Source organism: Echeneis naucrates, chromosome 9 (assembly GCF_900963305.1).
Source record: "Echeneis naucrates chromosome 9, fEcheNa1.1, whole genome shotgun sequence".
Lineage (NCBI taxonomy): Eukaryota > Metazoa > Chordata > Actinopteri > Carangiformes > Echeneidae > Echeneis > Echeneis naucrates.
In genome coordinates this window covers 3552800-3568035 of record NC_042519.1, presented here as the reverse complement: position 1 = coordinate 3568035, position 15236 = coordinate 3552800, and the positions used below count along the sequence as shown (strand labels likewise).

The 15236-nt window shown below is 42.1% G+C and overlaps 1 protein-coding gene across 1 annotated transcript in view; it reads left to right on the top strand.

The window, feature by feature from the left end:
- cux2b (cut-like homeobox 2b) overlaps window positions 1-13544 on the top strand; it is a 74808-nt gene extending 61264 nt beyond the window's left edge. The window contains exons 6-22 of the mRNA XM_029511433.1: window positions 106-265; window positions 623-702; window positions 1300-1366; window positions 3246-3294; window positions 3962-4066; window positions 5385-5576; window positions 5699-5757; window positions 5859-5907; window positions 6129-6228; window positions 6471-7100; window positions 8097-8198; window positions 8370-9208; window positions 11074-11239; window positions 11421-11729; window positions 11988-12176; window positions 12260-12557; window positions 12731-13544. Coding sequence (XP_029367293.1) covers window positions 106-265; window positions 623-702; window positions 1300-1366; window positions 3246-3294; window positions 3962-4066; window positions 5385-5576; window positions 5699-5757; window positions 5859-5907; window positions 6129-6228; window positions 6471-7100; window positions 8097-8198; window positions 8370-9208; window positions 11074-11239; window positions 11421-11729; window positions 11988-12176; window positions 12260-12557; window positions 12731-13544 — 4208 coding nt within the window. The remainder of the gene's footprint in view (window positions 1-105; window positions 266-622; window positions 703-1299; window positions 1367-3245; window positions 3295-3961; window positions 4067-5384; window positions 5577-5698; window positions 5758-5858; window positions 5908-6128; window positions 6229-6470; window positions 7101-8096; window positions 8199-8369; window positions 9209-11073; window positions 11240-11420; window positions 11730-11987; window positions 12177-12259; window positions 12558-12730) is intronic.
- Window positions 13545-15236: the final 1692 nt, after the last annotated feature.

Here is a 15236-nt window from a genome sequence, read left to right as displayed (position 1 = left end):
TGACAATTGTCTGAATAGTATTTCAAATAAACATTCTCATATTTCCTATTTATTGTCAGTTTTAGTGGTTAAATTTGTTAAACTTAACCTTTTCCTGCTACACAGAGCACACAGAGGACATTCCAGCAGTCTCATCTGCAGCCACAACAGGAAACGCTGCAGAATCCAGCTCTGCAGCATCCCTGATGACCCCCAACAGTACACTGGCTTCCAGGGCCCCAGGCTCCCCACAACAGAACTACGAAGATCGAGCTGAAGACCAAGGGTAAGACATAACAAACATAAGGTTTATATTTCTGAAGACAGAAAGTTCATTATCCCTAAACACCTTAAACACAGAATTTCTTACATTCTCCATCATTTTAATGTCCTGAATCTTTTGCAATACAAAGTTGTTCCTGTCAATTTTTATGCTCATTAATGCAAATGTTTTTCATAATAATGTAAAGTTTGCTCATTAGTTTTCTGTCAGCCGTGTCCCTGTTGGATCAGGCTTAGATTGATTGATTGATTTACTTTATTGATCCCGAGCTGGGAAATTCTCATGAAGACAAAAAGTTGCAAATTTTAATTTTGAATGTCTGGCCATGATGAATTGGAGGAAATGACTGTCTTCTCTCAGGGAGGAGGAGGTGGGTGCTGATGTTAGTTCGGTTGATAGACTATCAGAGGCTGAGGAGAAGATCAAGGTTCTACATTCTTGTAAGTAGTTAAAACACCATCACATAATGTATCTTGTTCATTTAACCTCAACCCATTAAAGAGCCAATACATGCATTGCAGTCTGGTGCCCCCTGCTGAAACACTGCTGCCCCACTGGCATCACTGTGTTCACATCAATAAGTCAGACCTAACAGATTTTTGACCATATGTGTATTATATTTCAATTTTTAATGGATTCCTTCCCTGCAGTGGTTATATTTTATATAAGAGCAGATATTTTAAACATGGAGTATGTTATTAATGTATCCATAAATCACTAAATAAATCCAGAAATGTCACTTTAAGGTCAAAGTTCATTCATTCATCTTAAAACACTTCCGGGTTGCAGGGGTGCATGGAGCCGCTCCCGGCTCACACTGGGTGAGGGCGAGGTCACCAGTCCATCACAGCGCCGACACACAGAGACCAACAAACTATGACTATGACACTACGGACAATTTAGAGTCCCCAGTTAACCCAAACACGTCCTTCTTATTTAGGGACAACAGCGCTAGCCACTATGCCACCATACTGCCCTTGGTCAAAGTTTTTGAATATTTTATTTATTCATTTATGTTGTGTTTGCCTCCTAACCAGCTTTGAATACTGCACAGACAGAGCTGCTGAACCTGCGATGTAAATACAACCAGGAGATGACAAAGAAGTAAGAATCTATTTCAGATTTTCCTTTTCACCACGCACATTTGTCAAACTTTAGAAACACCATGTTCCTCAGCCATTGTGGCCGTCCCTGCAGTCTTCCTCCCAGTTGTCTTCAGAGCATACGCCTGTGTCCAGTGTACTGTACAGCTGAAAAATGCCATTGTAAATGGAGTGGGTAAGAGTGATTCAGCCACTAATGCAGGTTGATGAGAGAGGTTTGTGTTTGCCTTCACAGGCAGCTGGGCCTTGACAGCCGTCAAGAAGAATTGCTTCATTTAAAGATTGCTTCAGAAAACACTCTAGCTTGTCCTGGTCTTTGAGCGCAATGTATCCAGCGCACGCCTGAAATGAATCGCAGCTTGTATGAAGGATGTCGATAGACATTCAAAGCAAACAGTCCTTTGTTTGGGTTGTGCTCCAGAGCACAGTCAGCTGCTGCTAATGGATTTTCTCCCAGGCTTAATCCATGGTGCAATTGAACTGATGTTTCTAGACCCACTGCCGTCTATTTTGTTGGATTAGACACCTTTTCAGTCTGGTCCTACCTTTTTGTATGCAGCAGCAGCTTTGAAAGACCATCTGTGCTATGCAGTTGGCCATTTATTTTGCGTGTGTGTCTGTCTATTGTCCCGGTCAAATTCCTCCGGGTTGAAAGCTGCACCACTGTTCAGAGATCTCCATCTGCAGTTACCATCCCTGAGCCTGAGCCCCTGAATGCCAGGCTGGCCTCTGTTACGCTCACTGACTGTTTCCTCAATGTTGACAAGAAAGACTATTTGTCTACTTCAGCTTGAGTAACTGGAAAGGTAATCAATACAAAACATTTTCTGTATTGTGCAAGTTCATTAAACGTAGAGCTGACACCTGTTTGTGTTTGCTGGCAGCAGGGTGCCATATACCTGGGCCTTATTGATGGGACTGGGGCATCAGCATGATCATTAATGCCAGGAATAAGTTTTGGCCTGAGTCTCACTGCCTGACTGATTCCACCTCTCGCTGTAGAAATATTTCAGGATTGCAGTGTTTTTCTAGCACAGTGATTCTATTGGATTACTATTATTTTGTGTTGTCACACAACCTGCTGTGAACTTAAAGGAGAAGTTGGATTTAAATATGAAGTAAGATGAAAGTTTGGCTTAGTGTAGCTAGTTCAATCAGACTGAAATAAGATTAATATCTCCTTTCTGTGTTTTTTCTTTTGGTGAGAAGAACTACTGTGTCCTGGAAATGGAGAAAGATATGTGCATATTTGAATCAATTAGAGCATTCTTGTTAATTTATCCCTGTCTACCTTTTGAAAATCAAGTCCCATGTGTGCAAAGTGAAACTGTTGAACTTCAAACAAACCTCATGAATAATCTTGCTGAGTTTCTGTTTGAATTACACGACTCTGATTGTTAGACGTATGGAGACACGTTGGAATTAAGCCTCTAAAGAGTTCTCAAAAGATACCAATTAGTATTAGCCTATGAAATTGTCACTTGGCCAGTGAATGGATGACTGAGGCCACAGAGATCACATCATCAGTTGATATCTGGTTTTATAATGACCTGTGGAGGAGCCTACATCTAACTTTACACACATTCTACATGATTGATCTTTAAGATGATCAAAATATTTGCTATATCTTAACTAAAATTAAATAATTATTTAGTAGATTTAACATTTGTCCTCCTGTCAGGGACTAAAAATGAATATAAATTATATTCAAATAGACAAATATGATTTAGCCATTTTCTGTATTTTGTGTTATTGGTTCACGAAGGGGTCAGGTTTGGGGTTGATTTTTAGGTTTAAATTTTTTGCATTTGATTTTGTGTTGAGAATGAGAAAGTATTCTCAGTAATCCCGGGTTTTCTCTTTTAATGTCTTTGTTTCAGGATGGGGGAGGTCAATGCCATCATGGCAAATCTTGAGAAAGCAAACCAGGTGAGTAGTCTTCTGAACTATTCTGTTTGGGATTCTCCCTTCTCAAGGAAATCATTCGGATAATCAAGCCTCAGCTTTAATTGGCCACCCTGTAGCCTGTGTGTCCCCAGCTTTTGCCTCTCCCAGCCCATTCCTACCCTTTGCACCTCCCCTGACTGTGTGATTAGCAAATGTAAACCTGAGCCCCCTTCAGGAGGTGCACTGTGGCAGCATTGTTTCAATCAGCAGAGGACAGATCACCTTGCATGATAGATTATGGATCTCTAAATGGCAAGATTTGTACTTATCTCATTGCCTTGATTGCTTCCTATCTCGATGATACCCCTTTTCTCCTGCTCCCTTCTTCCTCCCTCTGCTTCTCTCTCTCTTTTCCTCACTCTGCTGTGCCCTGTGCCAGCAGCTCCCAAATGTTCACAAAATGAATCATTAATTAGCAGGCCGGGTGTGACAGAGCAGGTAAACAGTTTGGGGAATAAAATGGGCTGACTAAACAGCTCCCTAAGTAAAATAAATCCGTGGCTACTCCAGTTACTCTGGAATTTCGAAAATTCCAGAGCAAGGACGCCCCCTTTGATTTATGTATGTACTCTCACCTTGATTATCTCATCAGCTAATTGGAGTGGCTTGTGGATGAAAACTAACTTTTTGATGCTATGTTCATGCACAGAGAGCAGAGATGGCTCAGATGGAGGTAGAGAGGCTAAAGGAGCAGGTATCCAGTGGTCAGAGTGCCACTACAGGGGGCTGCCATCCAGCAGAGAGCACTGGCAGGGTAAGGACAACATGACGACATATAAAAAAAACCACTTTGTTTATTGTAATGTAAATGTTAGTCAGCTGTGGTAATTAAGTAGTCAACAGTTGACTCCATCACATTTATCAAACAGCTGTAATTAAAACTAACTTTGCAGATAGTAGAGTAATGGAATAATAAAACATAATATAAATTTACACACAAAGCATGTGATCCATTTAAAAATGTGCAACAGAACTGGCAAGCATTTCAAATGACTCCATGACTTCCATTCATTAATTTATTCATCTATCTTCAACGGCTTCTCCGTTTACGGGTCATGGGAGTGCAGGAGCCAATCCCAGCTCACACTGAGGGTGGGGTCACCCTGGACACGTCACCAGTCCATTACAGGGCCAACAAACACACACACACAGACACAGACAGAGACCAACAAACACTCACACTCAGACTTACAAACAATTTAGTCACCAATTCAATTCAGTGAATTTAGTCACAATTTCGTCACAGTGGACAGTGGGACGAAACCCATGTAGACGCAGGGAGAACATGCAAACTCTACACACAAAGGCCCCAGGGCCAGGAACCAAACCCACAAACCTCCTTCTTGTGACGCAACACCGCCAAGCACTATGCTACCATGCTGCCCAACTACCTGACAATGAGCTATAATATTCAAGATTCTGTACGGCATTATCAGCTCTTTTAACACTTTAAATAAATTTGTTGATGATGAGTGTTCTTTGTAATGCATTTTTACTGTCTTACTTTGTCAAGTAAAGAATCTGTATCTACCACCTCAATAATTGTTCATTTTTTGAAAAACTGACAGGCATCATTGCTGTACTAACTTTAACTATCCTCCCAAAGATAATCTAGTAGTTTAAATTATATTTGCCTTTGTGTTCTATGTCATTTTCCTCCAATTTTTTTCTTAAAGAAAATATAGTAGATAATGACAATGCAAACTACCTGGTACCGGGCAAATACAGACAAGTACAGGAACTATCAAAATGTCCAAAAACAATTATGTAGCAATTTCCATTTTAAAAGGATTGTTGTGATTTTAAAATCTGGTCAAAGTTTTTACTGTTTTTTCTGTCCCCATCAAAACAAAGTATTTTGGCTGTGACCACCTGTCAGACAACAAGGTCATGAAATCTGTAAATTATCAGTTCTACAACTAAGTTTGCTTTTTTTTTTTTTTTTTTTATTCCAAAACCTGTGCAAATGTTTCATTTGGAAAATAAATATTTTACAGCATCATACAATCAAGTGAACAAAACCATACCACTTTTTCTCTTTCCTGTTAAACCCTGCTCTCTTAACCTGCCAGGAGAAGAATGAGAAGGGCGAAGTATTGCCCTCCCAGCTAGAGGCGGCCTTGCTGGCTAAAGACCGTGAAATCATTCGTCTTCTTGAAAATATACAGCGGCTGCAGTTCACACTACAGGAAGTTCAGGAGACCTCTGCCAATCAGATCCTGGAATTGGAACGCCAGCTGGCCTATAAAACGGAAGCTATTGAGGTGAGTTCTTTTCACACATAAGGGATGAATGATGAACTCTTCCTCAGTCCTCTGGCTGGAATCATTAACAGGAGACTGATTGAAATTAAATAAACTGTGCTACTTAATTTTTTCCATTGCAGAGATTAGAAACAAAACTGCAATCCCAGATTGACTACGAGGAGATTAAAACAGAACTCAGGTGATAAATCACTGTCAACTAAATGTGTAACTCCTTTGTAAAAATGCGCCTTAAAATCCAAAAAACCTTGACTTTGCTAGTTTGTTTGTTTCTGTCTGCAGCATCCTTAAGGTAATGAAGCTGGCCTCAGCAAATGGTGGCTCATCTCAGGTACACATGCTCATGCACAATTTCATTATTCACACGCTAGGTCTAAACAGACGTGTCTCCTTTTTTAGCACCAGAGTGTTTTGGCTTCCTTTTAACATTCTTTTCAGAAAGAAAAAACTACAGCAATGCTTTTGAGTGTTCGAAGATCATCATTTGCTATAAGGTTTTCTGCAGCACCGAAGAAAAATATGCATAAACCTTTTTTTTTTTTGTGTGTATAGGAGTCTGCCAAGGCTGCAGAGGCTCTTTTGCTGGAGAAAGAGGCCTTTCTTCCGTCTCACAAGTACCTAGTGGATAAAGCTCAGATTTTGCACAGCACTGGTAAAATAAATTTCTATAACGTTTTATTTATTGTCTCCGTCTTAAGCTTATGAAGTTTGAGGTACAGAATTTTGTCAGCTTCTAAAAACATCTGATAGGACACTGATATACTTGGTGCTTTTAGGTCAAACTCAGTTGATTTTTTTTTTTTTGGGGTCGGTGTTTTTCTTGGCATAAACATTTTGAAAGTTGTAGTTTGGGTTTGCCAGGCTAGAGAATGAGAATGCGTTTTCTGTCACCAGATGATGACCAGTCTGAGGATGCAGGGAGAGAGACAGGGCAACCACCTGGCTCCCACTCATCCTCCTCTCAGGTGGATGGCCAGGCCTCTCCCAGCCCTGCCCCCCCAACTGTGGATGGCTCCTCCTCCAGCCTCGACCTCTCCCGTCCCTTCTCTGTGTCACCATGCTCTGGGGACCGGCTGTCAGGAGACCACATCCTGCACAAGCAGCTCCTTTCCCCACACTTTAAAAAGGAGGGCCTTATGGCTTTTCCCACAGCGCTCTATGCTGCCAAAGTTGCCCTCATGTCAGCAACTCAAGGGTCTGTGGTGGCAAGCAGTGTTGATGCTGGCTTGCCCAGTGATCAGTCAGAAAGTGGCAGCTCAACTGCAGGAGAGGAGGACCAACTGGACACGGCCGAAATTGCCTTCCAGGTGAAGGAGCAGTTGCTCAAACACAACATCGGCCAGCGTGTGTTTGGCCACTATGTGCTGGGCCTTTCCCAGGGCTCGGTCAGTGAGATCTTGGCAAGGCCCAAACCCTGGAGGAAGCTGACTGTGAAAGGCAAAGAACCTTTCATTAAGATGAAGCAGTTTCTGTCTGATGAACAGAACATCCTTGCACTAAGAACCATCCAGGTTCGCCAGAGAGGTGAGTGGAAGAGAAAGTGGCAGGACGTTTAAAAAAAAAAAAAAAAAAACTCAATTCAAAAGAAAAATTATATATTAAAAAAAAACCCAAAACTGGTTTCTCCAGTGTAAGCAAATACAGTAATACAGTATCAGTGTTTGTAGCTTTGGCTTCTTGCATCATGGCTATACAACTTTACAGTGGAGACCACTAAGAAAAGCAGCATGAGCTTGCAAGTTGCTGAGATTTTTCATTTTCTAAACCACTGGCTTGGAATTTGACCAGGCTGTGAATCAAGTTGTCTGTGAAATGTCATTCATATTCATAACATAAAGATGAAGACATTTTACAGTTTTCATATTGTCTGCAGATCCTATGACAAAATCTAAACCAACTGTGCAGGCGCTGTGGCCAGAGAGTGATTAGTCAGTCAGTTTTTTCCCCTTTGCGTGGTCTCTGTTGAGGAGGAAAGATAAAAAATAATGTCAGGCTTTTGCCTTATCTAGATTAGTTTATAGTGGATTCAGCAGGTTTTTCTTGTCTTGGCTGACACCTCTTTAACTAAGACAATGGTTAAACAGGCGTCAACATAGTTGGTCAAAGCTACACAAATAGAACTAGGTTGTTTTAAAAATGAAAAATGAGTGTTTCAGGAATTTGGGAGGCTGTGTTTCCATAGGCAAGTTTTTAAAGACTTGCCTTTTGGTGGCCTAACTCTTGGACTTGTGAGCATTTAAAGCTTCTAATCCACTTGGACCTCATCCTTGACTTCTTCTTGGCTTCCTCTGCCATGTTTGTAGTGCTACTTTTAAACTTTGTTTTCTCCCTAGATTCACAGCTTTTGAAAGTTGAGGTTCCCGTATACTGCAACCTCAGACAGCACACGCTCAAAGGCAGCCATTGATCTACCAGTCAAAAGCAAAGCCTTGAAACTGCTCTCTGATCAACCATCCCACTCAGCCCCCTCCTCACTCCTCTTGCTCTGTCTCTATCTCTTTCTGCTACTCTCTGTGGCAGGGAGCATCACTCCACGCATCCGAACTCCTGAAACTGGGTCAGACGATGCCATTAGGAATATCCTGGAGCAGGCCAAGAAGGAAATCCAGTCTCAGAGGGGAGGTGCGGATGGAGCTGTGAAATATTAGTCATAGCTAAAAGCCATATTAGTTGATGCTTATAAATGACAATATTCATTGTTAATTAATATATTGATCGCTGTTTTCATGCAAATGAAGTGGAAAGGCGATTTGAATGTGCACCCGTATTGACATGTGGCCCTTTCATGTTAAGGTGATGGCAAGTCTTCTCTGAGCAGCTCCTCTGGCAGAAGCAGTAATGGAGGAGGCAGCAGCTCTGATGAAACCATAAAGAACATCCTAGAACAAGCCAGGAGAGAAATGGAGGCCCAACAGCAAGCGCTGATGGAGATGGAGGTCTGTGGGAGGGCCTCCACTGCCAGTTCAGGAGCGCAGGTGGAACGTCTGGGGCCCCCAGAGCGTTCCAGGGGTCTACCTTTACCCATCTCTATCAAACAAGAGGAAGGGTGCTGTGTTACCGTGTGCATGGGCAATCCCATCAGCAGTCCCCAAACACCCCTCAGTGTGCTCTCGCCAGCTGCCTTTGTACAGAATATAATCCGTAAAGTCAAGTCTGAGATCGGTGAAGCAGGCACCTATTTTGATCAGCACTGGTCACAGGAGCGAGGGTCGATGGGGCTTGGTGGGGGAGGTGGCTCTCGGCCCTTCAATTCGGTTTCTCCTTCCTTGTCTTCCTCTTCCTCCGGACCCTCTGTCTTGTCACGGCCATGGCCCCGTCTGGAGAACGGTGAGTGTCTCCCTAACAGTGAAGAGGCCTCTGCAGCTGAGGACGAGCTAGGGCTCAGCCGGCCAGTGGAGGTAAAGATCGAGTCAGACACATCGTTAAGTGGTGAATCGCCAGGACCAGGCCCAGGACGTCTATCCTACTACCCAGCATACATCCCCCGTGCCCTCAAGCCCACTGTGCCACCGCTCACTCCAGAGCAGTATGAGATGTACATGTACCGAGAGGTGGACACTATTGAACTGACCAGGCAGGTGAAGGAGAAGCTGGCCAAGAACGGTATCTGTCAACGGATCTTTGGTGAAAAGGTCAGACATTGTGCTTTCATATTAACCCTTGCAGCAACACAACATACCAAAATAAGAGAATGTATGTATGTACACTTTCTTTTACATTTATGAGACCAATATTTTATACTTAAAAGCTGCAAAAGGAAATTTAGCTGTATTTTATGTGCAATGACTATCTATCTGTCTGTCAGCCACTAAGAACCTCTTCTGCAGTATTACCTGCAGCCCAAAGCTTTCCTATAATTTGATAACTGTTTCACATTCCCTCTTTAAGTAGAAAGGTGCAGCTGTAGGTATTACATGCACTGGCCATTTCATTTCCACTACTGCATCACTAAGTTAGAGTGAATATGTTGACAAGACTGACAAGGCTCTAATTTTCGCCTTTGAGATGTATTAGCTGTTGAGCTATACTCATCTAAGCTAGATAGCATTGACCAGTGTTAATGCCTCCCATATACAGGCATAAATACACTATGACCTACATGTTGAACTGTTGGTATGACGATCATATCAGATTTGCTTCTGGTACAGCTCTGCATAGGTATCATAGAGCTGCAGAAAATTGCTATATGACTGAAATACTATATTTGCTTTTCTCCATGTAAACATGTTACCCATTTTTTTCTGGATAGAACTTGTCTGTTTAGGTGCTTTTCTGTAAATAATACGGAGAGTGATATTTTATGTTTGCTACTCTCCTTCAAAAGTTATTTTTCACAATCGCTTTCTTGACAGTGTTGATCAGCACCAGACAGTGCTTGTAGCTGAGAGGCCTGCCTTCTTTAGATGATCTGCTGTGATCCTTTGACTTCCTTGATAAGTTCCTGCCTCTCTCTTGTGAAACGGAAGTACATGTGGTCAGCCTCCCAGGGTTCTCCACATAGAGGTCTCTCCTTGCCTTTGTAGTTTTGTGGAAGGATTGCAACAGCTCACCTCTTGTGGAATTTCTTTTGAGGCACAATAAGACTGCATGAATTTAGTAATGTGTGTGTTGTGATGGTATGTATCATAAACATTAAGGTGACTGTCCTTGTCAAAGCATCTGCCTCTCATTGAACAAAAAAGGAGTTGACTGAGTAACAAGGGCCAAACCAGTGTTTGCTTGTTTTTTTTTTCTTTTCTTAAATTAATTTGTTATCCAATGTGTTTCTTTAAACACAATCTTTAAGTCAGGGTTTTTTTTCACACAGTTTTGCTAAGCCAATCTTAAGAAAACTTACTTTTATTTCCAGAAAATCTTTCTGGATATTTTTCCACACTCCTGTGTGTGTGTGTGTGTGTGTGTGTGTGTGTGTGTGTGTGTGTGTGTGTGTGTGCGTGCGTGCGTGCATGTGCGTGTACTTGTGTGTGTGTGCGGCGCGTGCTTTTGTGTGTCTTTTTTAATTTAATTTAATTCAATTGTGCGTTGATTGTCCAACTTTCAGTGAGAGATGTAAGGTGAACTGTTTGTTTTTGTTAAATATTTAACTTAACATTAAGCCAGTTTTTTATGAACTCTAGTTTGTGCAGTCCCTTTTATTCTCCTGTTTTTTAATCCTTCTCTAAAGGATCCATGGCAACACCTATTTTCACTCATATCTCACCAACAGTCATCAGTACAGATCCTGTAACAGTTGAAAATGATCAGTGGATGGGCCCTTCACGCTTCCATGAAATGTGCCACCAATCAAACATATACTGACACTCTAAATACTCTAAATATGGTGTATTGCTTCCCTCTAGTGGTAGATAGCAGAAAACGTCAGTAAAATCATGTTTCCCTTTATCATGAAAATATTTTAGGAAACTCGTCAGTGATGAGATGGTTCTACATCTATTTTTTTCACACTGAAGATGGTTTGTTTAATCACAGTACATTATCCTGTGGTTCCAACGCACAGGTGCTGGGGCTTTCTCAGGGCAGTGTGAGCGATATGCTTTCACGGCCCAAACCCTGGAGCAAACTGACCCAGAAAGGCAGGGAGCCCTTCATTCGCATGCAGCTGTGGTTACTGGACCAGCTAGGCCAGAGCCTCAACCAGCCTTCAAACCAGGGCCACGCTCAGGGTAAGACTGCAATCACAAATGCCTTTGTCTGTACAGGACTGATGTCAGATGTATTACCAAAATATCAAATTTTAAAAAGATTTGAAAATTTGAAAAGATTAAACTGTACAAACAACAGGACTTGGCTACCTCTCTCTAAAAAAAAGACTTACTGTTTTCCTTTGATGCCTTTTACCTCCAGATAAAAGCCCAGTTACCACCCAGTCGTCACCCTCACCGCCCCCCAGCCCAACAGAAAGCCACTCAAGTCCACTGGTTGAGCCTGTCAGCCTCTCCCTTGAGAGCAGCAAAGAGAACCAGCAGCCTGAGAGTCTGAGGTTGGGGATGTCTCCGCACCCAGAGGGAGGGAAATCCACTTCCTCCAACCTCATGGCCTTGCATCAGCCAACAAACCCACTGGGGATTCAGGAGCTGGTTGCCATGTCTCCTGAGCTGGACACCTATGCCATCACCAAGAAGGTCAAGGAGGTGCTAACAGACAACAACCTAGGTGTGTATGTCAACACTGAAGTTTAACCATTAATCAATAGCACTGGCACAACAGTGACTAAAAATGAGGCCAAATTATCAAATATGAATTAATAATATTATATTTACATAAATTTAGCAAAGTACACAGTATTAGGTAAAACCAACAAACAAAAAACTACAAGGCTATGTGTCAAGCTCATTCACCGTCTGCCAGGTTGTGGCATGGTGACAAATGCCCAGTCTAGTTCTCCTAACTGTGTTCTTATTTTTTATACAGGCCAGCGTCTTTTTGGGGAAACCATCCTGGGTCTGACTCAAGGCTCTGTGTCAGACCTGCTGTCCAGGCCCAAACCTTGGCACAAACTTAGCCTGAAGGGCAGGGAACCATTTGTTCGCATGCAGCTATGGCTTAATGATCCTCACAATGTGGACAAGCTGAGGGCGATGAAGAAGATGGAGAAGAAAGGTGTGTATAGCAACATTAATAATCAGAGAATCTGTCGATAAATTTTTGAGAAATGGATCGTATTTGTAATTCTTTCATGCTAGATATCACTGTCTTCCCTCCAGCCTACCTGAAAAGGAGGTATGGGCTGCTGAGCACCAGCTCGGACAGTGACTCACCCAGCACTCGCTCTGAGTGTGTAAGTCCCGCCTTGGTGTCGGTGGACCTGTGCCCCTACAGCCAGGTGAAGAAACCTCGTGTGGTTCTGGGAGCTGAGGAAAAAGAAGCTCTGAGGAAGGCCTACCTGCTAGAGCCCTACCCGTCTCAGAATACCATTGAGATACTTGCCTCCCAGCTCAACCTCAAAACCAACACCGTAATCAACTGGTTCCATAACTACAGGCCAGTGCAATGACTTCTTTGACATTAGACATTATGACATTGCGTTATAACCATACATTTAGCAGTACAAGTAGCAGCTGAATGCTTTCAATACAAAAAGGAGAAGTGCGCTTAAATATCCCTGCACTTAATCGTTGTTAAGTGATGGTCTAACACGCAGTGTTTGTGTGCAGGTCTAGGATGCGACGGGAGGTGCTGATGGAGGGTCTGCCAGACAATGACACAGATGCTGAGCCCCACAGCTACTCACCCTCAGTGATGCGGAGCCCCCACTCTGATGGAGAGGAGAGAAGGCTGCCCAAGCCCTCAGGAAACATCCACTCCAGCCTTCCTCTTAACACCAACACCGCACTGCCTCATGTCAAACAGGAGTCAGTAGACAGGGAAGATGAGGGCGAGGAGGGAAGGGAGGGCTCCATCAAACAGTTGAGAGTTCAGTCTTTTCCCACAGCAGTACAATTCTCACAGCTGAAAGCTGAGCATGAGGATTCCATTGCTGGCTATCATGAGACCCACTTGGCTGGCCAGAGCCTGAGGCATGAAGAGGGGATGAGCAACCAAGCTCAAGGGCTCTACCTTGGTACAGTCTCCATAGATGGACCTCAAAGAGCCAATCAGTCTAGGCACGAGGGGGAAGATGCAGGAAAGTCATCTATTGACCCAGTCAGTTTCAAGGCTTCGTCAGAGCCCTGCCGTAGCAGCCTGGAAGTCTCCCTGAACTCCCCCTCTGCTGCATCCTCACCTGGCCTTATGATGTCAGTCTCCCCTGTCCCTTCCTCCTCTGCTCCCATATCACCTTCGCTGCCCAACCCACCATCAACAAGCACCAATCACAATTTGGACCCTAACCAGATCCCTCCCTTCCAAAACCCTAAATTCAACAGAAGCACTCAGAGACGCAATGAGAAAATGGCCAACCTCAATAACATCATCCACAGGTTAGAAAGAGCAGCCAATCGAGAAGAAACACTGGAATGGGAATTTTAAGCCCCCCTTTCACTTATGTCTAGCCCTGATGACCTTTGTGGCACACAAATGGCTCAGATAGAACCTTCCTAAAGACTTTAAATGGAGCCTGGCTCCTTAACGCCTGTCCTCTCTGACTGATAACTCATAGGAAATGGGAACACAGAGCAAAATCTGTGGCTATATTCCCTGCAAGAACTAAAATGTTGAAAAATATTTATAAATGTGTATTTGTTTTTTTTGTTTGTTTTTTTGTTGTTTTTTTTTTTTTTTTTTTTGATAATGCATACTACTTTGAAATATATGTGGCAGCATTAGCTGTTGTTTTACCTTTTGGACTTGACATGAAGATTTTTGCAGCTATGGTGTCATAAAATGTACACTGAAGTTCTATAGATTGCCACTGGGTGAGATTAAAAAAGACCCCTGTCTTAAGCCATTTAAAGCACTATAACTATTTGAAAAGAGACACTGACCAAATTTGCTACTTTTTGAATAGCAATTTTTCAGATTTTGTCTGTAAGACTGGACAGTTGAAGTCAATAACGTTAAATCCTATTACTGACTGAGGGATAGTCCTTTAAGACTCTAAATATTCAACATCCTGTATGTACTTAGTTTCTTGGTGACATGTTTTGAAATATTTGTAAGTCAAATGTATAAAATGTGGTTGTACATGTTATAGAATTGTCTGCAATAGCCTTCTCTAAACCTGATGTAGCATGGTACTCACCTGACCCTGTTATCCTCTGTAGTTAGTCACTTGTGATTATACTTGCGCAAAAACAACAGAAAAAAAAGTTGAAAACCCAGCAAAAATAAGAAAAAAGTAAACGTTAAATCTAATTAATAGAGTACTTTTCGTGTTTCGTTTCCTTTTCTGAATTGGTAGTAAGTGAAACATTCACTACAAATGAGCACAGTTTACACAACTTCTCTCAGACTTACCTCTCTGACGCTCTTAAGGCACTGGTTCTCAGACTGTAACGGACACAGGACACCTGGTTTACCTCAGATTATGTTGATGCACATCATGCTATGGCCATGTGTTTCATTTTTACACATGAATATGAGCCACATATATTTTAATCAGTTAAGGGAAATTACATCACTTGGATTGCACTTCAGACACGCTGAGATCAAACACCATTTCAAATGAGTAACACTATATATATATATGTGTGTGTGTATGTGTATGTGTGTATATATATATATATATACACACGCACGCACGCACACACACATACATAAACTGACAATTCCAGTGTATTGTGCTCCTCTTTGCTTGATTGGATTCACTCTCGCAAACCATGTGTACTTGGTCATACACCTCAAGCTCTAGGTACTAAAATTGTACTCAGCTTAGAAGTTGGATAAAGAAAGGTTGCCAGGACTGGCACATGACAAACACAGTATGACCTCTCATCAACATGAAAACATTCAATCTGTAAGTAGGCTATATTCAAGAACACAAAAAGCTATAGGCATCCCCTCATATTATCTTACCACTTCTGTATTGTGTCTGTAGAAGTTTCTTTGTCATGCTTGCAAAATGTTCTTTATGTATTTTGCTATCTATTTTATACTCAGAACAGTTAACTAGATATTCAATACCTCGTGTATGAACTACTTACGGCACTTAGATTTTGATAATTGTGACAACTCAAGAAAATTTCAAATATCAACATTATTCTAACTTAGTGTCCACAAGTC